Source organism: Tenrec ecaudatus, chromosome 4 (genome assembly GCF_050624435.1).
Source record: "Tenrec ecaudatus isolate mTenEca1 chromosome 4, mTenEca1.hap1, whole genome shotgun sequence".
Lineage (NCBI taxonomy): Eukaryota > Metazoa > Chordata > Mammalia > Afrosoricida > Tenrecidae > Tenrec > Tenrec ecaudatus.
This window is the reverse complement of record NC_134533.1, coordinates 34608018-34631292: the sequence shown is the minus strand read 5'-3', so window position 1 is coordinate 34631292 and position 23275 is coordinate 34608018. Positions and strand designations below refer to the sequence as shown.

Sequence of the window (23275 nt, the reverse complement as noted above, 5' to 3'; positions counted from 1 at the left end):
TTCTCACACTGTGTCATAATTGCATATTGACTTGTTTGGTACCTCCCAGTAGAACATAAGCTCACTTCAAGCAGGGTCTGGGTGTTAGTTGATCTCCGGGGCCTCCTAGAGTTCTTTATTTAAGGAGCTAAGTGCTTACCTGATTGAATGAGTGAATCATATAAGTAGACAAACGAAGATTAAATTGGGAAGACAGGCAGTCCCCGTGGCAGGCAGAGTCTAGGCTTAGCATCTCGATGTCTGGATCTTGTGCAAGTTCAGATGGATATCCCGCATCCCATGGCTCCTCCGAGCCCCAGCTCCTGCCGTCCACCACACGCCAATCCTTGCTGCCAGCTCAGTGCCAGACAGCATGCGAGAAGCCCCAGGGACTGAGAGCTGGGTCAGACCCAGTCCTGGCGTCCCTCGCGGAGATGAGAGTCAAGCAAGGAGACAGAAATACTCCTGCAGAAAGGGTTCTGGTATGGTGTTGACCATGGTCATTCCATGGGGACCGGCGGTGGAGAGTACTCTCCTCTGGGCTAACCGGCAGGGCTTGTTGGAGAAGGATGTCGTTGGGGTACATTTCTTAACTGGCTGTGAAGTTCAAGTGGCCATTTCAGCCCCGGGGCCCAGGAGCGGTTGGAAAGTCTGCGCACGGCTCCGAGCTTAAGAAGCTACCAGCTGACTGCTTCCTGAATAGTCCGTGTGTGCGGCACATTTCCATGTGTTTGACGCCTAGGAGCTGATTCCAGGTAGCTCGTACCATTGCCCCACATGACGCAGGTAGAACTGGCTCTTTACTGGAGCAGACAGCCTCGTCTCTTTCCTTCAGAGCAGCAGGTGGTTTTGAACTGCTGACCTTTCGGTTAGCAGGTTAGCAGGCCCACTCATAACCCACGACACCCCCAGGGCTCCCATCGGTCGGAACAGACTCGATGGCAGGGAGTTTGGTTTGGGTCTGGAATATTTGTGCACTCCTTTTACAGAGAGGGAATGGAGGTGTGGAGACGTTGAGTAATCTGCCCAGGTTTCTAAGTGGCTCCTTGGAATCCCAGTGATGCGCCCCAGTCCCCATTTTTGGAAGTGTGCTGGTTTTTCGCTGCCACACCTATGTGGCCACATTCTGTCTCAGTGGCCTGGGGCTGCTGAGGAGGGAGGCCAGGCCCCCATTGCTGTGGCGGAACAAATTCTGGCCGAAAGGCAGATGCAGCTGCCTGCTCTCATAAAGGCCAGGAGTTTGAGCACTTTCCAAGTCACAAAGGGAGCAGTGCCCCTTAAGTAGTGAGGGATGGGGGCACCGGGGGTGAAGGTGTGTGGGGGGAGGTGGGGAGGTGGGGGAGAGTCTCTGCAAGAAGAGAACCTTCATCCAGTATCAGAGGCGTCTTGGTGCAGTTCCGTCTTGCCCACTTGCCTGGTTCTTGGGAAGCCTGGACCGGGGAGGCAGCAGGCTGTGCGGCCCGATGGGGAGCAGATGGACTTGTGGGGGCTGATGTCTTGGAGGTTTCACCCATCCTGTGTTTCATCCAGAGCCGTGATAGGTGGAAGGGGAGCCGACTTTGCCGACATGGAGTAAATTAAAGGGGACAGTTCATCAGCCCTGCGGGAGACAGATTGCTTCATGTCCTGACTCGGAGCTGCTCAGTTGCCCTGGGAGACCGCAGTGGTCCCTGGATTGTCTCCTTTGGATGTGTTTGAAATGAATGCCACCAGCATAATTAACCACGACTCGGTCTCCCAACCCTCCTCTCCTTTTGGCAGGGAGAGCCAGGGTCTCTTTCCTAGATATTGTGGGTTGGAAAGCAAATTGTTAGTTTCCTGTGTTTCTTGTGGTCATAGGAACCAAGGAGCTTTTGAGCCTCCAATTGAGCTTTTGAGTGAACTCTGTAAGACAGTTCTCTCCTTTCTGTTGAAATAAATACTGCAGAACACAGTGTTTCTTTCTCTGGTTAATTGAGTTAAAAAATAGAAATCGCAAGAATTGGTAAGGCTTAGCCAGGACAAAGAAAACATACAAAAAAAAGAATACATACTTTTGGAGCACAATGAATAGTAGTACTAAGGGAGCCCTGCTGATGTAGTGAGTTAGGTACTAGCCTGTGGACCCTGAGTTCAACGGTTCGAGCCTACCAGCCGCTGTGCAGAAGAAAGATGAGGCTGTCTCCTCATCTTCACAGAGGCCTCAAAGCCTCTTGGAAGTAGTTCGGCTCTGTCCCATAGGGAAGCTAGGAGTCAGAATTGACCCAGTCGCGGCTTGTCATACTGTGACTTTCATGTTGCTATGATGCTGGACGAAGCTAAGTCACTGGTGGTGGTAATAATTCTGACAGGGTCGCCTATGGTGTCCAAGTATCAGCGGGGACTCCAGATAAACACAGAAGCAAAAGCAAGTGATCTACTTCTGAAAATTAGTCGAGGAAAACTCCATGGATCATAAGAGAATCTTGCCTGATAGAGGGCTTGACAGTGAGGTCTGAAGGCACAAAATGTAACCATGGCTTCAAACATGCCACCCGTCATGAAGATGCCACAGGACTAAGCAATGTTTTGGTGTGTTGAGTTGAATACAGGCTCTGTGTGACTCAGAGCTGAGTTGAGAGCTACGAACAACAAGCTGAAAGGAACCAAGACAGCGTCACAAGTATTTCCTACAGTTTATGGACAGGGCCATTCCCTCTTACTAGGGCCTTCCCGTCACCACCTGGATTCTCAAAAAGACCCTCAAACTCAACTCCCACCGAGTCAGTTCTGCCTTACAGCGAGGTGAGGACCCCTGGTGGTGTCGTGTATTACTCGTTGGGCTGCTAATCACAAGATCAGCAGTTCAAAACCACCACGTGCTCCACAGGATAGAGACGAGGCTTTCTACTCCAGTAAAGAGTCACAGTCTTGGAAACCCATAGGCCCCTTCGACCCTGACCTCTAGAGTCCTCATGAGTCTGAACTGTCTTGATGGCAGTCATGGGACAGGTGGACCTGCCTCTGTGGGTTTCCATGACTGCCCCTCTTCTCAAGAAGAGAAGGCCTCATCTCTGCCCCTCAGAATGGCTGGTGGTTTCAAAGTGCTAACCTTGTGGTGAGAAGCCAACTTGTAACCACTACGACATGAGGGCTCACATACCTGGATTCCAGGTGGTGGCATAGCTCCCCCTCATGTGAACCCTGATCGCCAGAACCTACCGTTTGGGTCCACCACAGTCCTGCGTTCGCTTAGTCTGAAATCCGGCTGAGCCAAGCAAGCACTCGGCAGAGGCCTGGGAAGAAATGCAGTGGTGCAGCGCCAGCTGTCGGGGTCTTTGGTGGAAAGACGTCTTTTTGGTGAAGTGAGCCTAAGAACGTAACACCTGTGAGAACCCATCCTGCCAGGGACGCCTCCGAAATGCTGTGCCCTGCCCTGCCTGTATCAGCGTTCACTGTCTTGTGGACGACTCGGGGCTATTGTTGGGAGCACGCAGTTCTACCACAGGCTGCAGTCCAGGGTTGCTAGGTTGTTGACCTTCTTAGAACTTGCCAGGCCAGTGGTTCAAACCCACCAGAATGACCAGGCTGTGTGCTCCTGTAAAGATTTACGGCCCCGGAGACCCTATGGAGGACTCTATGAGTCGGTGGACTTGATGGCAGGAGGATGGGCTTAGTTTCTTTTTAAGCTTTCCTGGATGGCTGTGCTTTGTGGAAGTCTTCCGGTCGTGTTTGTTGGTGTTGTTTTTCACAGTCTTTCTGGCTGTCTCCTCTCGTTGTCCTCAGTTTGTCTGCAGGCCACAAGCCTAGGCCTCTAGGCCTTCTCACTTTCGATGTCCTTGGGAACCGGAGTGTGAACGAAGCTTGTTGGAATTTACATAAACCGCGACCCCTTAGAGCCTGAAGCTTGAGGGTCCCCTCGCCTGGCCTCAGAGGTGGCGGCGCCATTACACTGATGGCCCTTTGGATGGGTCAGAGACTGGATGTAGGGAGTGCTACCCTAATGCCTTTTGCCTCTGTTTCCCTGCTTGGGGGCTCGGGGAGGCACGGCGCATGGACCCTGGTGCTTTATTAGGAGGCATTGATGGGGAATCCCAGACTGCGTGCCCTGTAGGTTGGTGCATCTTAGGAGCAACTGCACGCGTCAGGGTGAAAAACACTGATCCAGGTGTTTGTGGGTCAGAGGGACTTGTGTAGTAGGATTGTAGCAGCAAAAGGAAGCTGTGGTCACTGAAACTTGTCTGCAGGCTAGGCTTCAAAGGGAGCCGTGGTGACACAGTGGGAAAGCACACAGTTCGAACCCACTATCTGCCTCTCGGCAGAAAGATGAGGCACTCGTTCCCGTAAAGACTGTGTTGGTGGCGCTGGCTGGGTGCAGCTGAACCCGTTCCAACCCAGAGGGACCCCGTGTACAGCAGAACAAGCCCCCGCCTGGCCCTGCGCCCTCCTCACAGTTGTGGCTGTGTCATTGCAGCCACTGTGTCAGTCCATCGCATGGCGTGGCCCTCCTATCTGAGAGCGTCCACTCTACCAAGAGCGCTCTCCTCCTGATAGCATGTCCAGAGTATGTGAGACGTTCACTTCTAAGGAGCATTCTGGCTCTCCTTCCTCCGAGGACAGTTTGCTTCTTCGTCTGCCGTGCCACGGCACTGCCACGTTCTTGGCCGACACCATGAGTCTAGTGCGGCTCTTCTTCCCTGGGCCTCCTTAGTCATTGCCCAGCTCTCGAGGGCTGGACCTGCGAAGGGGAAATGTCACAGTAGAAACCCCATGGCAGGGGCAGGTGCGCTTGGGTTGTCAGAGCGACATCTTTGCTCCTCAACCCTCTCGGGCGGCTTTTTGCTGCAGACTGGCGCAATGTAGGACGTCGCTTGATTTCTTGACTGCTGCTGCTTCCCAGTGGAACGGCAGCCTGAGGCAGTCTGGTCTGTCCTGTAGAGGTGCTATGACTGGACGTGACTCGTGGCACTCAACAACAGACATAAAATATTGTTATCGAAGTCTTTCGAACATAACGAAAAGAAGCAGCAGCAGTAGGGTGCCCCAAACCTTGTTGTGAGAAATATTGCCAGGCTGCCTGATTTGCTTCAAATTCTATTAATAGTATTTATCAAATTTACTTAGATGTCGGAATTTTATACCAAATATAAGTAGATCTCTCAGATCCTGCCCTTCTTCAGGGACGTTATCATCCTGAACTTGATCTTATTTGTTCCCATGGATGTTTTACTCTTTCAGTACGTATGGGAAGTATCCAAAGCTCGTGGAAAAATGGAATCAAAAGCTAATGAGATCTCCCCACGAACCCTTTGAACCCCTCATATTTTTATATTCATCGATAATATGCGTTTGCATGCTCTTAATGTTCATTGGCTACTTTCATACGCATAATACATCTTCTTTAACTTTCTCACTCAACGTGGGCCTTGAGAGATACCCAGTTTAACTCTAGTTCATTCATTTGCTGCTGCTGGAGAGAGGACAGGCGTGGGACACAATCGGCCCACACTTGTTTCTCGGTTGGGCTCCAGCCATGTCCTGGGCTTGCCTGTTATGTGGGGCTGCTTTGCTTTGCACGGAGAGAGCAGCCCTGAGAAGGCGAAGCAGGCATGGTGACAGAATGGCTAGACCTCACTGAAGCACCATCTGACTCTACAGAAAACCACTCCTGCTGGCGCCCTGTCGAGGGACGGGGAAGGCAAGGAGGAATGTAGCAAGTGTGAAGGCTCGGGACCTGGCTCTCGTCCACGGGAGAACTAGCAGGCTCCTGACTCCTGCGGTTTGTTGGTGCCCAGCGGTGAGCGAGCTTGCCCATGCACATACATGCAGCAGCAGCAAAGAGCTAAGGCACACGTTTATTAAAGCACAGACTCACTACAGAGGAGATGACACGGCCCCTCTTGCGCATTCAGAAGGACACCGTGAGCATGGATAAGATACACTTCGCTCCAGAGGCGAGGCAGGTCCCCTCGCTGGTTGAGGGGAGGATGCTGCCTAGAGAACACGTCTAGTTTTTTTTTTCTTTTTCTAGGCACTTTCAGAGGGAAGAGGGTGCTGCTCCGCACTGGTCCGGCAGCTTTCTAATCCGTTGCTCCGTTCTTCCTTGGGTCTCCTACATTCTATCCAGGCTACTGCTCTGAGTCAGCATGGCTCAGCATTATCTTCACGGGTGGTCCTGTCAGACTTTTACTGGGGCCAGCTTCAAGGGGAAGGTGTTGACCAAGGCCATTCCTCCCAGAAGCCTTTGCTCATTACTGGGCTCACAGGGTCCTTCGTTCACCCCCTTAGCAGGCAGGGCTCAAGTCCCTGTTCGGTCCCTGTAGGAAGGGAAGGACACAGACGCTGTGACTCTTGAGTTAGCTCTGAATTTCAGTGACCCTTGTAAGTCAGAGGAGCACTGTCCTCCGTAGAGTTTTATGACTGATTCTGGGGGACAGTAAAGGCCAGACCTTTCCATGGGACCCCTCTGGATGGACTCAGCTGACGAACCTTGACTCACAGCCAAGTGAGTTCACCCTTTGCCCCACCCCGGGACTCTGGTGCTACAGTAATTGTGTTTGTTTTCCCTGTCGGTGGGGTTGTGGGACCTCTCTCCTTTTCATTGGAAAACTCTGTTTCAATCATCCATTCTGTCCGTGTTTCCTGGCGCACCTTTTCAAGTGTTTCTCTGGAGTAGATTCTCCGCAGTGCCTGGGTATTGCATGTGGTTAAGATTTTGGCTCCCAACCGAAAGGATGATGGTCCAAGTTCACCCAGAGGCTTGGCGATCCGCCCCTGGAAGATCAGCTCATCCCCTCTGAAACACAGGGAGTGGCCCTGAGTTGGGAAAGACTGGCCCCAACTGGTTTGGGGTGTCTAAGAGTACACAGCTGGCAGTGACATTGTTGGGTGGTGCTGTGTGCACACGTGAAGCTGTGTGCACTCCACTTTTTACTCTCGCTAGTAATCCACACCACATCCTCTCTTCATCCTTGCCAGCAACTTGGTATCTTAAGACCTTAAGTGTGCGAGGCTGATGCTTGTAACATGGTGCTCGATGGCTGTGAATAGTGTTTCACCGTAGTCACTGACCGTTGTCTGTTCCACTTATGGGAATCGCCTGACCACATCCTCAGCCGGACTCCTTCCTCCTTCTCCTTTTGATTGGCAGGCGTGCTGCAGGCTAGCTTAAAGGCCAGTCTCTGGGTTGGCTTTGAACGTTGGGATTCTTAAAAACACCTGAGTTGTGTTTTCAGGGATGGTTCATCCTGGTTCCATAGGATAAAAATGAGGCTGTTTTCTCCTGTAAAGAGTTACAGCCTAGAAACCCTGGATAGGGGTGCCCTGAGTCATAGTCAATTTGATGACCTTGGGCTAGGCTTGGGGTTTCATCTTGGTTGATCTTGACAAAATATCTAGATGTGATTACACACACACACACACACACACACACACACACAGATTTTTTTCCCTTGGGAAAATTTGCACAGTTGCAAGGGGTCTAAGGCTAATGGAGAAGCAAGCCCGTGGCAGCTGTCTACTCGAGGCCAATCCAACACAGCCTGCCGCTCCAGGACTGTCAGTGCGGCTGCGCTGATTGATCCCGACACTTTGGTTGGGTGGAGGTGACCCAGGAGAGGACCCGTGGAAGCTGGTGGTTACGGGGAGGGAATGAGAAGCAGAGGGCTTGGAGGGATGCCTGGGAGAGAAAGCGAACGTGATTTGTGGTTTTGGGTTTCACTGTTTGGGTTTTGGCTGAAGTCGGGCCTTGGTTTCAGCCTGATCAAGCCTAGCCATTCTCTGGCCCACAGCAATTTAAATAATTGAAGCGTCCATTTGCCAGCCAGGATGAGTTTGTTTGACTGCAGCCTCGTCCGTCAGCCTCAAAACCGAGGCACCGGGCTTCCCCAGCCCTCTGCCGCCGCTGTCCCTTCACCTCAAACTTTCTGAATTGGATCATTCAAACAAGCAAGCACATGCACCTCCTGCCCTTTGGGTTGACATTGTGTTGGTGGTGGTTGTTGTTGAGTTGACCTCTGACTTCATGACAACATGTGAACAAAATGCTGCCCCATCCGGTGCCTTCCCACGATGAATTGCAGAGCAAACGGGTTTCCCCTGACTGATTTGGGGGAGCAGATCACCAGAAATCGAGACGACCGAGCTAGCTCTGATGAGCCATGAGATCGGAGAGCAGTTGAGAGCCTGGGGCTTGGGTCAGGGGCTGCAAAGACGGTGTAGCTCTTGTGACAAATCACGTCATCATCATTCCGGTAACCTCATCACTCCCCTGTCTCAGCTACTCTTTCTGATTTTGCTTTTCCATTGTTTGTCTTTCACCCAGTCACCTCAACTCTCCCACGGGGGTCTTTTCTTTGAGGTTCCGTGATTGTCCTAGACCTCGGCAGAGGCTGCTGGCTGGCTTAGAGGCTGACTGTTTACCATGAAGCCTCACTCTCTGGCCACGGCACCTGGAGAAGGGGCCTCGTGAGGAAAGCCTGTCCCCGTCTTTGGGTAGCCTGTCTCCCAAGATGGGCCTTGAGTCTGCTGGCCTTTTGGAAGATGAGCGGAAGGCTTTCTGAGTGGGACACCCCTGGGTTCCTAAGGGGTCGTGCTGGCCTCCTGGTGATCTGTTCTCTTTCCCTTTTACAGCAGCAAACCCCCTGCTTTGCTCCACTGCCCGCTTCCACTGCAAGAACGGCCTGTGCATCGACAAGAGCTTCATCTGCGACGGGCAGAACAACTGCCAGGACAACAGTGACGAGGAGAGCTGCGAGAGTTCTCAAGGTAGGAGCCCATCGACCGCCTCGTCACAGCATCCCCGGGCAAGAAACGCTCGCTGCAAAGGCACCAGGCCCGGCAGGCACAACAGCCCTGGTCCTGTTGGCCCTTGACTCTGGGAGCCCCGGTGCCATAGTGGTTATGCATCAGAGTGCGATCCCCAAAGTCTGCCGTTCAAAACCACCAGCCATTGTGTGGAAGAATGAAAGAAAGGGCTTTCTACTCCTGTAAGAGTCACAGTGTCAGAAACCCACAGGGGCAGGTCTACCCTGTGAGTCAGAATTGGCCTGATGGTAGTGAGTGTGATTTTTTGGTAGCCCGTGGACGCGTGGGTGGTTTTGACTAGCACAATATTCCGTCCTCTCTATTTCCCGTGCATTGTGCATTGTTTACATTTTCCTTCAAGACTGGAAGCTGCTCCGGCTGCGTTGCGTTCTGCTGTGCTGCTAAGCTGTGGTTCTCTCACTCATCGCAGTGTAAAGGGCATCTAGATGCCTACTTTCCGTTGGCCTCTTTCTTTAAGATGAGTTCCACCAGGTGGGAGCACTCACATGGTCGGAGCTACACCATACAGCCGTTGGGAGCGTGTGAGCTTTGCCCGCACTTGTCGCTCTCATTCACTCCCACGGCATTCTCTGGCATTCTATTTTGTTTTATTCTTGCTGATTTAGTAGTGGAAGGATGAGCGCTTCCCCCAGTGCTGTAATGCACGTTCTCCAATTACAAGTGAAGCAGAGTCTATTCCTCCCAGATTTTGTTGACTACTGTTTTCTTATGCATGGGTTATCTGCTCCTGCCAGGGCTCTTGAATTTGGGGCTGTTTTATTGAAGTTGAAAGATGCAACTGAGGGATGGGGAAGTGAGCCTGGTGGGGGAGCCTTGGGGAGACAGTGTGTGTGGTAAGGTTATGCCTTCCCCAATTAAACTGACGGAAACATTTCTGGACTCGCACCCTGTATTCCTTCAGAGATTCGGGGTGGGGGGAACCCCACAAACACAAATGTTTAAAAAATGCACTTCCATTTTTTGGTTGTTGGCTGTTGTTCCACATTTATTTTAATTTAAAGATTGCTTTATTGGGGGGCTCTAATAAAAATCCATACATCAGTTGTATCAAGCATATTTGTACATATGTTGCCATCATTATTTTCTAAACATTTACTTTTGATTTGAGCCCTTGGTGTCAGCTCCTCTCTGCCTCCCCCCACCCTTGTGACCTCTTGATAAATTATAAATTATTATTTTCAAATTTTACACCATCCGCTGCCTCCCTTCCCCCACTGTTTCTGTTGTTCATCGCCCTGGGGGTGAGTGTAGGGTGGGTGGGGTGTTATGTGTCTGTCATTGCGATCAGTTCCCCCTTCCTCCCTTCCTCTCCCCACTTTCCCACTACTCTCCTGGTATCACTACTCCCATTCCTGTTTCTGGATTCCATGGGTCATAAGCTCTTATTTCTTATCTGTACCTGTGCACATGCTCTGGTCTAGCCTGCTGTGTCATTAATGATGAATGGGTGGCTGGGTGAGTGAATGAACAGACTATGTACATCCGCATTGGTGTATCTGTATATGTATATCCATAACTATATGTCCATGTATGTACATCCATATGGGTGTGTCTGCAACAGACTTGGATTCCAACTCACGGCCACCATTTGCACCACCCAGGAGAGGAAGGAGGAAAGGAGGAGAGAAGAGAGGCTTGTCTGGTGAGATCCTCACTAAATCAAGCCCATCAAAGGCACTACGCTGGGCCAGTGGCGGTGGGCAGGCTGAGGAGGGGGAGGAAGTCAGCGTGGGTTCCGGGGACCAGCATCTAGACAAGCTCCTTGGGCCCTAGCCGGCAGATCTGCCCTAGCTTAGCCAGCCATCATGGTATGCAGTCTCCTTTCCTTTTCTGATTTAATCCTCATGTGGCTAAATCACCCCCATTTCCAGAATGTTCCTTGGCGAGGGCCCTACAGAATCTAGAGGGGGACTCAGGTGACCCAACGTACTAATTACTCTGCTTCATACCCGTATGATCCAGTGGTCTGGTGGGAGCTTGTGCGGGTGGCCGGGGATGCACACTGCCCTGCTCTGTCTCTCTTTGGGATCAAGATTTTGTTCAGTTAAGAAACAAAGAGAGGAGAAAGCATGCAGGTGCCTGTCTACTTTTCCAGGACAGGAGGAATGGCGGGAAGTTAGTTCTCTCTCAGAAGCCATCTTAGACACCTGGGGAGTTCACGGAGCACTTTGACAATTGGGATGCAGTTTCTTCTTCTGGCTGGCTGTATCCTGGCAATAAAGGGTGGAGGCAGATTTTCAAAACTGGACATTTTTCACCGTACCAGAATCTAAAAGTGTGTATGTATGTTTGTGTGTGTTATGAGCGTCTTCTCACTAGGAATTCATGTTGGTGAGCGACTAATCCGGGACTTCCCATGCCGGGGACCCTATGCCAACTCAGGGGGCTCCAGAAGTCCCCTTTACTTTCAAAGAGCCTCATTCAGCCCAGCCATCGAGAGCTCAGTGAGAAAGCCTAGTGGACGGAGGCCCTCGGGCAGATACATGGGGCTGAGTGGATTCAGGGTGTGGTTAACGAGGTGAAGGAGAATCCTGTTGGTGGGAGCGGTTACGGGTTGACCTCCTGGCTGGGGCTTGGTAGAGCCATGCTAAGGAGCCTGGGGGTTAAGCTCAACTGCCCACCAAACAGTGAGTGGTTCGAGCCCATCCAGCAGCTCCGCAGGAGGGCAGACCCAGCAGTCTGCTTCCATCGTGTTTATAGTCAGAGACAACCTGAGGGACAGCTCTCATCTGCCCCATAGCGTTTCCATTAGTGATAACAGCAGAGAGCACCAACAGAGCCATGTCCGATTCCGAGGGAAGCTCCCCAATTACATTTCTGTGTGTTTGTCTGCTGTGTTTGGGGTCAAAGCCTCACACACTCTGCCTCCACAGCAGCTGTGGAACTGGAGTCCCTGCCCTCGAAAGCTAGCTCAGAGCCATCCGTGTCTGCAGGCTCCTCAGGACAGTGGCTCTTCGCTCTTGCATGCTTCTGTCCGACAGCCCAGCTGCCTGAACCTGATAGTCAGGGAGCCGGAGCCTGGATTCACAGTGAGTAGTAGATCAATGGCTACAGGCACAAAGACTTAGGAACAGCCTGGCCTCCCAAACCCTGAAGGAGAACCTGAGAGCTTAAGGAGGCTGCTGGGCAAGGGAGCCAACCATTCAGACCACTGCTTCTCAGTGAGGGCCATCCACACTCATGATGGCCAGAGGCGTGATGTGGTCCACGGAGGGAACCAGCCTTCACCCGCTGCTGACATGCGGAGTTTAGTGTCTCTTCACCCCCACCATATCCAGGGCTCTGTGATAGAGTGCCTTCCTCCTCTTCCTCTTCGTCGTCCTCCTCCTCCTCATTCCTTATTTCCTCCCCTCGCCCTGTGTGTGACCAGCAGAGTGACCAGAGCATGTTTCCTTGACCCAGGCTTCCCAGCTTTGCTCTGGGCAGGGGAATGGTAGCCCTCCTGAGGGGAATGAGGCATGAAATGGGCTTGCTCCTTGGGCTTGGGCTCTGTTTGCCAGTGGCCTGCCAGAGACACCCACCCTGGGTGACCTGGTCCAAGGAGGAGGTAGCACTAGGACTTAGCCCACAGATCATGGTCAGTCCCCGTTGAAACCAGCAGTGTCACGGGTCACTTGCAGAGCCAGGGCTTCAGAAAGGAGTTGAAGCCAGACTCACCAAGACTTGATAGTAACCGGGACCCAGTAGGAGTCGCCCTCGGCAGATGGCTTGGGTGACCCTAATTCAGTGACATGGGGAAGCCAGCTGTGCTGTTTCCCAATTTCGCTGGCTTTGGACCCTGCAGCTGCATGACCCCCTGCCCCTCACCCCAGCCAGGGTGCCTGAGAGTAAAAGGGCCTTGTGCTCTGGGGAGAGACCTTTGCTTTCTGTCAAAACACGCTACCGGGAGACTGAGCAGCCAAAGATAGAACTTCTAGAGAAATTGTGAGCGAATGAGGTAAGAGGAGGAGTGTGCCTTTTAAGTTTTGCTTTTAAAGAACAAATGCAAAAAAGCTCTTTCTTTATTGAGAGAGAGAGAGAGAGAGACAGAGAGAGAAACAAAACCAGCCAACGTTTAGGGGCTCCAAACCCGAATGCCACACCTGAGAATCTGATTGGGGATGGGGTGTCAATATTTACCAGGACACTGGGGGACTCTGCATACCCACCTGAAAATCATCCCTTGAGCAATACTTAGAGTAAGATGGCTGGAGGGGCTGGGAGGGATGGAACCACGCTGACTTCAGCCAGAGACACAGAAGTGGTGGCAGGGGATTGAGCGCCCCCTTTTTGTCCCCATGGGGTTTTCTTCCTGGTACTGAGTGTGTGCATCGGGAAGCCCCCTCTTCCTGAAGCACTGCAGCAGGATTGTGAGCATGTCTAGAATGGCCGTCCCTCATTGAGAGAGGCCAGTCAATGATCCCGCCCTTCTTTGGGCCTTCATTGTGTCCTGATCTCATAGCTACCATGGTACGCTCCACACCCGGTTTCTTAGATCCCCACCGTCCATGCCAGGCATGGACACGCCACTCTCTGCTCTCCCTCGCCTGATCCCTGCCACCCTCCCTCTGGCTGCACGGCAGGCAGTGCCCACCTCCTCTAGAGCAAGGTGGACCAGATTCCAGGGCTGTGGGGTCAAGGGCAGGCTTCCCTGGACCTCTAGAAGTCTCCACTTGTTGGCTGGGTGGGGTGTGCTATGCTGGGCCACTCATCATGCAGAGGACACTGGCGCTCCCACCCACTCCCAACACACACCCATTTAGGCTTTTGCTTCTCCCTAGGGTTCACTCACACACACATCATTTATGGCGTATCTGGTAGTGTTCAGCCCACCGGGGTGCCAAATAAAATACAGAGGTGCACCAGGCCAAAACAGCTTGCCCCCGTTCAAGGAAGAAATGGTATCCCGATAATTACCCTGAGACTCCTAAACCATACCCACTGCCCTGGAGTCCTTTCTGACTCAGAGTGATCATACAGGAGCCCTGGTGGCCTAATGGTGATGCGTTGGACTGTCGTCAGCAAGGTGGGCAGTTCGAAACCACCAGCTGATACCTCGGGAAGAAAGATGGTACTTTATACTGCTATGAAGAGTTACAGGCTCAGAAACCAGCAGCGGAAGTTCTACCCTGTCCTGTAGGCTCATCGTGAGTCATAAACGACTCAATGGATGGGCTAGACCTGCCCTTTTCGAGAGTCGACAGCCTAATCTAGCTCCTGAGGAGTGGCTGGTGGGTTCAGAGCACTGCCACAGTAATTAGCAGCTCGGTTAGCGCATAGCCCGGGACATCTAGGGCGCCAATAATTACCTTAAAGAGGCCTCAATCCTGTAATGGAAGAATGAGTCCATGCTGTGAGGCCACGGGGCAGGAAAGGGATGACCGCTTTTCTGAGAGGAACATGGAGAGGCTTCAGCGAAATGAGATCTCTGCTGTCTTTAAGAAGTAAAAATATCCCTAGTCACCGCGAAGAGCTGGTCTCCTAAGCAGAAGGAAGAGAGAAATCCTAGATAGCTGGAGCAAGAGTGGGTTTGGCATGAGACTGGAGGAGAGTGATGTGAGGGTGGGTAGAGGCTGGCTTGTGGAGGCCTCCACAGATCAGAAGCCACGAGCCCTCCACAGATCAAAACCCGCTCGGCCCTGAGGAAGAGACTCACCGGGAGGGTGTGTGCTCCTCGGGTGTGGGGAAGATGTGGACTGTCTGAGCCTCAGCGAGCTGGGCTAGCCCGCTGGTGCAGGGGGTTAAGCATTGGATTGCTAATGTCAAGGCCGATGTTTCAAACCCACCAGCTGCTCAGAGGGTGAAAGAGATGCCTGTTCATGGTCCACAGTCTCAGAAACCTTAGAGAACACTTTTGCTCTGACCTCTAGCGTCACTATGAGCCAGAATCTCTCAAAGAGCTGGGTTCGTGTGATCCCACCGACAGGAGGAATTTCACTGAGCTTGGGAATGCTGGAGCTGAGTCTGGGCGATATGGAACCTGTGAATTCCCGCAGATGAGAACAGGATGAGAGGGGAGATGCCAGAGTCTGGATTGTGGTCCCCTCCCATTAGTAGCTTGAAGAGCCTTCTTAAGGTACCACTCAAGTAGATTTCCTTTGTTGGTGGCTCCAGTTGACTCCCCAGTGACCCCGTGATCCGTGAAAAGCACGCTCCCCATTGAAAGGTGACAGCTCCTGCCACTTCCCCCAGTGCCGCCAGCATTCCCTTCGAGCCCCTCCTTGCTGCGCCCAGGACACTGAGGAGGCCGTCAGTCTAGTCCATCTCTGGTCTGGAAGACCACAAACTGACGCTCGGGTTCTCGTTCCAGGAGTTCGCTTCCTGGCACCCCTGGTAATACAGACACCATCGATCTTTGCAGGGGCTGGTCGGCGTTCAAAGTGCCCTCTTTGTGCGCACTGCTCCGTTCTGTGAGAGGTCAGGAGGCTCCGGGAGCAGTCTGATTCTCTCAAAGGCTGTTTTCCAGATGTAGGTGATGAGCAGAAAGACTAAGCTACCAAGCAGACCAGTCCTACTAACTCGAGAAGTAACTTGAACAGGCACTGCTTTAGCATATATCAGGGTGTCTGGATCGATGAGAAAGAGCGCTGGTGGAATAGTGGTTATGAGTTGGTCTGCGATCCTCATGGTCAGCAGTTCAGAACCAGCAGCCGCTTTTGGGAAGAAAGACGGAGCTTTCTACTCCTGTAAAGAGTTAGTCTCAGAAACTCACAGGGGCAGTTCTGCCCTGTCCTGTAGGGTCGCTATGAGGCGGCATCCACTCCGTGGCTGTGAGTGAGGAATGTGAGACTGGAGTGTCGAATGTACTCCCTCGGCTCCTTCCAGGCCCTGTGATGTCGTCACCGTCTCAGGGCCGTCCAGCCCTCCCCTGTCCAGGAGGACTGCCAGCTCCCTCAGCCCCCATGCTTGTCTCCTACAGCCGCCATTGCAGATTCCACAGACTGGATGACTCTGGAGGGTGCCAGTCCAAACCAGCGTCTCAGCTGTGTTTATTCTTTCTGAGCACCCTGAGAACGTAACAGCCACCCCTCTCCCTTTGCTTCTGCAGCGTCCTGTGTTTGTCTTCCTCTGTCCCCCTGTCACTGTGAGGGCTTCGAAATGTTCATGGACAGATTCCATTGTGTTTCAGTTTCTTGTTTCTACAACCTCTTGAGTCCCGCCTTTCTATTTCATCCTTTTCTATAAGGACACTGTCTCAGAGGGTCAGAGCTCACCAGGAGTCACCTTCAGAGACCGAGACATGGTCGTAGGAGATGGGGGAGAGGGTGTCGACGTTCTTGGAGAGTCGCACCTGGCCCATAGCAAGCACTGTGGGCGGAACGGGTAATGACACTGAACTCTGGGATGATCCGTTCTCAGGTGACTCGCAGTGAGTCATTCTCTCTCCCTAAATCATGTGATCAATCGCGTGCATACACACACACTCAGGGCTGAATTGGCTGTGGGAGGCTGAGCAAAATTGTCATGTGCGAATTTGACACAGCCGCGTGGAAGTCACCTGTGGGGAGAAGAAAGATCATCAGTGAAGGTCGCAGGCCTGCGTAGATGAACAGCCCCTACTTAGGGGGAGGGGTGTGGGGACAAAGTTGCTTTTGTGCTGGCTGGCCTCCAAACCCTGCATGGTCCAGGGCCCTGTTCCTACATGGTGCAGGGCCCTGTCTTTCACTGAGACCACCATATCCTTCCAATAAACCGTCCCCTCTGTTTGGACTGGCTTGAGAGGTTTACTAGCTGTGTCTTTTCTGGAAGGAGTGGTCAGTGTCAGCAGCATTCACAGGAGACTGAAAGACATCGATCTTGTGTGCTTCAGAGAAGGAGGAGGGGCCGGGAGGACAGAAAGACCACTGGGAACCTTTTGGAGGGCTTTAAATAGGATCTAGTTGCCAGAGTTTCTTCTGTGATTCCTTCTAACCTTGGAGTCTTCATTTGGAAGGCTTAAGATGATCCAGGAGCTCTGCATCATTAGAATCTAGGCTAAGTTGCTCTCACAGCCCCAGACATTACCAATTGCCTTTGAGTTGATTTCAACTCCTGGCATATTTTAAATGTCAGAGTAGAACTGTGTGCTATTGGGTCTCCATTGACGGATTTTGTTTTTTGGGGGTTTTTTTGGAAGTAGGTCGCCAGGCCTTGCTGCCCCACACAGGGACTCCTTGATGATGTAATGACGATGTTACTAGGTGCCTTTACGTTAGTCCTTTCTCATTGCAGTTCCGTGTACAAGACTGCTTGTCCCTGCCCCATCCTTACGTCATTGCCACATTTGACCCCATTGTCGCAGCCCCTGTGTCAGTCTGTCTCAGTGAGGGGCGTCCTTTCTCCCTGACCCTCTGCTTTACCGAACACGACGTCCTTCTGCAGGGCATGGTCCTTCCTCATAGTCTCACCCTCCCACCCCTTCTAAGGAGTGTTCTAGCTGCTCTTCCCAGATAGATTGGTTGGTTCTTCCTGGCAGTCTATGACCATCTCAATATTCTTCACCAACACCATAGTTCAAAGGTATAACTTCTTCTTTTGTCTTCCGTATTCATTCCCCTGGCTTTCACGTGTAATGCGTGGTGGTTGAAAACACCGTGGCTTGGGTCATAGGCACCTCAACCCTCAAAGTGACATCTTCCCTTAGTAACACTTTAAGGAAAGCTTTGGCCGTAGATTTTGACCAGTGCAATTCAGTCCTTTGATTTCTTCACTGCTAATTCTTTGGATGTTGATTGTTGTGTCTTCGAGAACATCAAGGCCATTGTTTAAATAAATGGCTTAAATGAGACCTCTCATGGGTAATAGTCCAGAGATGAGCAGACTAAGCCAACAGCCACTCTGCCCTTTGAAGCACCTGGCTCCCCAGGCTTTGCTGATTGTCACCCCCACCCAGCCATCAGCACTGGAGAAAGAGGTGGAAGGCAAGGATCAGTGGCCTCCTTGTTAGGGAGATGACCCACAAGTTGCCTACATCACTCACACCCATAATCCGGCAGCAGCCTCCCTGTAGTCACTTGAATGCACTCAGCTGCCAAGGAGTATGGGAAATGGCTCCTGGTCCTCTCAGGTAGCTGTTCGCCCAGCCTAATTACTTTGCGGGTGTATAGTACAAGAAGGCAGAAAGGGAGTCTGGGTAGACACTGGGGAATAGTTAGCCCCAGTTATATGTCATGGACTCTTGTGAGCCAATAATACCCGAGTCATTTTATCCTCATAGCAGGCCCTGTTGCTTTCCTGCCCTGAGCTGCAATCAGACCCCAGAGTTTTAGAGTTGTCCCGTGCTCCGTCTTCCTGGCAAGGAGTCCACGTGGCATCGTGGGCTGTGCATGGCGAGGGAAACATGATGCTGTCTGCTCTTGTAATGATTGAAAATCTTGGAAAGGGAAGAGGCCATTCTACTCTGTCCCACAGGGTCACTATGAGTCAGAATCAACTCGATGGCAGTGAGTTTGGCTTTGGAGTTCAGGTCCACACAGCCTCAAGGTGGACACGATGCCTGGGCTCCTTCTGCGGTGCGCTGTCCAGCACAGCAGGGCTCTGAGCAGGAGGTCTCTGAAGTGCCAAGGGGAGACATGCTGGGTCACTTGCCCCGGCAGTCAAGTGAAACCTCTCTGCCCCCCACTTCAGATGAGGAAGCACTTCATGTATTTGTCTCTTCTTTCCTGGACATCTTTATTGCCAGCCTGTTACAGATCTTTGAGCGCCGACTGAAGCTTGAAAGAGGCCGCAGCTGCTCTTCAGGTGACAGGGGCCTGACTTCGCTTGTGTTTTTCCACAGAGGTTTTGCAGCCTCGGGTTTGGATCAATTTGCATCTGAAGGAAATCTCCAAGGACATTGCTTTGTCCTCTTTAGCGCATTTGTCAGCCGACTTTGCTTTGTGGCAGGAGGCCTTTTATAGATCACCCCCCCCCCCCCCCACACACACACACACACACTCCTATCACTGTTTCCTGCCAACCTGCTGGAAATGTGCTGTGTGTTTGGGTGTGCCACCGTCTCTCCCGTAGACAGCCCATGCTGACCCAAGTCTGGTTATCTGTCTGTCTGTCCTCATTTTCCTCCCAGCGAGCAGCAGTAGAATGCTTCTCTTCCATGAAGCAGACTCAGGTTCAACTCCTGGCCAGTGCTCTCCAACACACCCACCACACATCTGCCAGTGGGAGCTGCCTGGTGCTGTGCTGCTGAATGGGTCCCAGTGGAGCTTCTAGGCTTCACGATCCATTTCTGGAAATCAAACACCGAAGCCCTGTGCACCCAGCAGTGCCAACTGCCACTGCTCATGGGGGTAGCCCAGCCGTGGATCCTGTTCTCTCTGTGTGGCAAGGGGTTGCTATGAGCGAAAGCCAGCTCCACCGTCACTAACAAGTCCATGGCAGACAAGGGGTTATTGGCTCTCCCTAGCCCCTGGAGAAGGATGTCATGCTTGGTAAAGGGTTGGTGACACAGCAGATCCTTCATGAGATGAACTGGCACGGTGGCTGCAACAGTGGGCTCAGCCATAGCTGTGACCGCGAGGGTGACACCGACCAGGTGTTGCTTTTTCTTCTCTCTCTTGTACACGGGGTTGCCATGGATTGGAACTGTGTCTATCACACCTCACAGTTCCAACGACCCAGGGACCTAGTGCTCCAAGAAGCAGCTTAAACCCTTCCCTGGGGCCCTGGTGTCTCCAGAGGGCTTCAAGTGTGGCCTGTGTTCTGGACCTTTCTCAAAGGTGACCACTCTCTGGTGATGGGCCACTCTCCTAGGCCTAAAGCATTGTCAGCCTCCAGCTCATTCACACAAAGGGAGTCCCAGCCGCCCCACAGACCAGAGTTCAAACCCTCAGCCATTGCCTGGGAGGCAGATAAGGCTGCCTGCTCTTGTCACGATGCACAGTTCCGGGGCTAGGGTCCTCTAGGGGAGTTGACTCAATGCCAGTGGGTTGATACTTCTCTACCATACCTGTTAGGTATCACCAGCTCCGTAGCACTCCATGATGCCCGTCATATTGTTTTCTCCTTTAATTAATCCCGCCTCTTTCAAACTGTGATCACAACCATTTCCACTTGCTGGATCTCGCCACTAAGGAATTTTGCTACCAGATTCAAAGCTGGAGGCTGACAAAGCAGGGGGCACCCAGCCTCCAGGCAGCTCTGCGGAGGCTGCCCTTGAATGAGCAGTGCTTGCTCGCAGAGCAGAGTTAGCAATGGAGATCGTGGTCCTGTGGACCCCCCAGCAGCGAGGCCCGGGAGCCACCTCTCACAAGGCACTGCTGGTTCTCTTCAGCCACCGGGGGTTCTCTTGTTGGAGGTTTGGCCTCATCGAGTCCTATTTAAAATTCATGGTGTGGTTGAGATGAAAAGTACTTTAAAAGAAAGGCAGGAAGGAGCCATGGCAGGGGACTGAAAGGAAAGTCGACTCCAGAACTGCGTGTCAGCAAATGAGAGAGTCTGGCTGCTTCTGGAGCTGAGCGCACACCCCACTTTTAAATATCGTATGCATTATATATGAAGCAAAGGCATATTTTAACGCTCTCTGGCTGTGGCCTTGGTAATGGCAGTAGTCTGCAGGACTTGTCTTTTCCGAGTGACTCAGAAAGTCCAGCAGCCTAGAATGGCTTGATGGCCCCAGAGGTTTCGCTCCCTCCTCTGCCTTCTCGATTCTGCCTCACAACTTTGCTCTTGAAGATTACTCTCGCAATCACAAGGCACGACTCCATTGTTCCTGCTATCTGCATAGAAGCATTCTCTTCCAAAGAAGCAAGCTCGAAGTGGGTGCTGGTCCTTATAAATGGAGAGAGCTATCCAGTTTCCAGTGTCTTGTTGAATGATGCAACCCCCGTGCTGAACATCCAGTCGTATTTGCCGAGTGAATAAGGTTAATCAGAGAGGCGCCTCTGTTATTTATCAATCAGACACTTTCTCGAAAGACGGAAGGGAACTTAATGCAGCAGGCGTGTTAGATGGGGGAAGGTGAACTTAGCCACCTTGGCCATTTCCCTGGAAGCCCCTGGAAGTGCAAAGGCTTGTCTGCTAACAGAAAGGTTGGAAGTTCAAGTCCATCCAATGACACTCACAGTATGGTAATCCCCGTCACCTGAATGTAAAAGCTGGAAGAAGAATTGACGTCTTAGAATACGGTGTTGACAAAGACAGGACAAACCAGCGACAGAAGAACTGCCAAAATGTGCCTTAGCAGTGAGGATGTCCCGGGTTCCTCTCACATCCCCTGGACGGCTTCTCAGGAGGGACCAGTCCCTAGAGAAGGACATCATGCTGGGCTCAACGGAGGGCCAGGGAGCAGGTGGAAGAACCTCACTGAGAAGGACTGACACAGGGGCTGCAGCAGGGAGTGCCAGCAGGGCATACGATGGGGCAGGTCTCCCTCGGTTCTGCGGGGCGCTGCTGTGAGTCAGAAATGACTCAAGACCCACCTCGGGGCCCCAAGCAGCAGCATCCCAACCCAACAGTAACAGGCTAGTGCAGGTGACGTGGTGGTGTTGGTTTGCATTTCTCAGTGACTAACAGTGCTGAGGGGAGTCTTGGGGGTAGGGAGTTTTGAATTGAGCCGCTCACAGCAAGATCGGTATTCAGAACCCACTTGCCACTCTGAGAGGGAACTATGGGGCTTTCTGATCCTGTAAAGATGTGTAGCTTGGAAACCCAGGGGGCTAGGTTTGTCTGTCTGACATGGTTCCTAGGAACTGGAATCCACTTGAGGGCAGTGGGTTTATTTGGGGCATAATGGGGTTGGGCAGCTTTTACGTGCTTACTGCCATTGGGTATCTTCTTTGGGAACATGTCTAATCCAGTGGTTCTCTACCTTCCTAATGCCGGGACTCTTAAATACAGTTCTCATGTTGTGCTGACCCCCAACCATAAAATTACCATGGTTGCTGCTTCATCACTGTCATTTTGCTACTGTTATGAATCGGGCGACCCCTGTGAATGGGTCGTCCGACCCCCAAAGGGGTCATAACCCACAGGTTGAGAACCACCAGAATCAGATCTCTTGCTCACTAAACATACGTACATCAGAAAACACCCATTCTCCTGCATCTACATGTACAATTCAGTGATGTTGATTATAGTCTATCTGAAACCCGCTTACTCTCCTTTTCTGGATCGTTCCTGGCTCATTCGTAGAAACTCGCTGAGCCCCAGGGTGCTTATCTAACCTCTCCAGTTGCTGTTTTGTGTTTGATCCCATTGAGATGATCTTAAAAGAGCGATGCTTATGTTAAGCTGTTATTTGATTTTAAGAGAACTTTGGGCATGAAGTTTATCTCAGGACTATCGTTTGGGGGATTCATTGAGGCATCGTGGCCCCAGAACATCTGGATTCCGTGAGAATTTGACATTCTGTTTGCATTTCCCACTTTCGCTCAGGATTCTAACAGAGGGATTCTGATGAAAATGTCCAGTTATGGGAGCACCATCCAGTACTCTGGGTCTCACACTTGCCCACTTTTTAGTTGGAATGTCCTTTTACTGTTCTATTGTGAGAACTCTTTCTATATTCTTCCTGCATACCCTTTCATCAGATCGATGAGTATTTCATCCCATTCTTTTATTTTTTTTCTTTTCACGTTCTTTTTTACCTTTGGATTGGGAATTGGGTGGGGGTCTACAGAGCAGTCCATTTGGGGTTCAGCGTGGGAGCACATGTTGTTTCGTGTCATGGGTTTCCAACTGCTCGAGCGGGCCTCCCTCTGAGTGTACCTGGCTGCCCCCTCCCTCAGGTTACTGGGTGGCCAGTCACCCTCCCTTCTTCCCCTGCTCTTTATGGTGCCCTTGAAGCCCACGCACTTCTAGTTTCAACAGAGTCCCTGCCCTCTAGTTTTCATTTGGTCACTCGTGTTTCAGTATCACCTTTACTAAACCGCCGTCTAATCCAAAATGACAAAGATTTCCTCTAACATTTTCTTCTAAAATTGTCATGGTTTTAGCTCCGAATCCCGCTCTGTGATTTCTTTTGAGTTAGTTTGGGGGTCCAGCCCGATTTGTTTGGCTGTGCGTATCCTGTTGTCCACGTGCCATTTCCCGAAATGGCTCGTCCACCTCTCACCTCACCCCCATTGAATCCGAATGGCATCCTTACCTGCTTGTTTTCTAATAAGTAGACAAGATTCTTGGCTGAAGCGTACCGTCTTTCTAGTCTGGGGACAAGTACACCATCGCATGTGACGGCCTTGCTTTGCCGGCGTTTTTATTAAGACGAGTCGAGCAACCTCCAGGAAGGATGTGGAAACTGTGTGATGACATCCCCAACACTGAAGACCTCCTCCCGGTGAGGCGGCCTCCTTCACCTCCTTCACCAGAGTCCGGTTTTCACCTGGCAGGTGGTGGTAGTCATAGCAACCGCCCCATGAGTGTTTGCTGGAATTGGGGGCATTTCTGGGAGCTCCTTATGCCTGGTACTCATCAGAACCATGCTAGAGCCCCGTGGAGCAGCGGCTGTTATGTAAATCACTGGGTGAAGACAGTGGCCCCAGAGAAAGGAGCCGATTGGCCCCAAGGCACTCACCTAGTGAGTGAAGGGGCCGGGACTTGAACCCAGCACCCCAGGTCA

At 51.9% G+C, this 23275-nt stretch overlaps 1 protein-coding gene across 2 annotated transcripts in view; it reads left to right on the top strand.

Annotated features, from left to right (window-relative positions):
- The window catches only part of LDLRAD3 (low density lipoprotein receptor class A domain containing 3), a 280744-nt gene that overhangs the window by 143399 nt on the left and 114070 nt on the right, over nt 1-23275 (top strand). Inside the window, exon 4 of one of the 2 annotated variants that reach the window (XM_075545875.1) lies at nt 8572-8703. In XM_075545875.1, coding sequence (XP_075401990.1) covers nt 8572-8703 — 132 coding nt within the window. Of the gene's footprint in view, nt 1-8568; nt 8704-23275 lie in introns of both variants that reach the window. The other variant, XM_075545874.1, reaches the window with a different exon arrangement.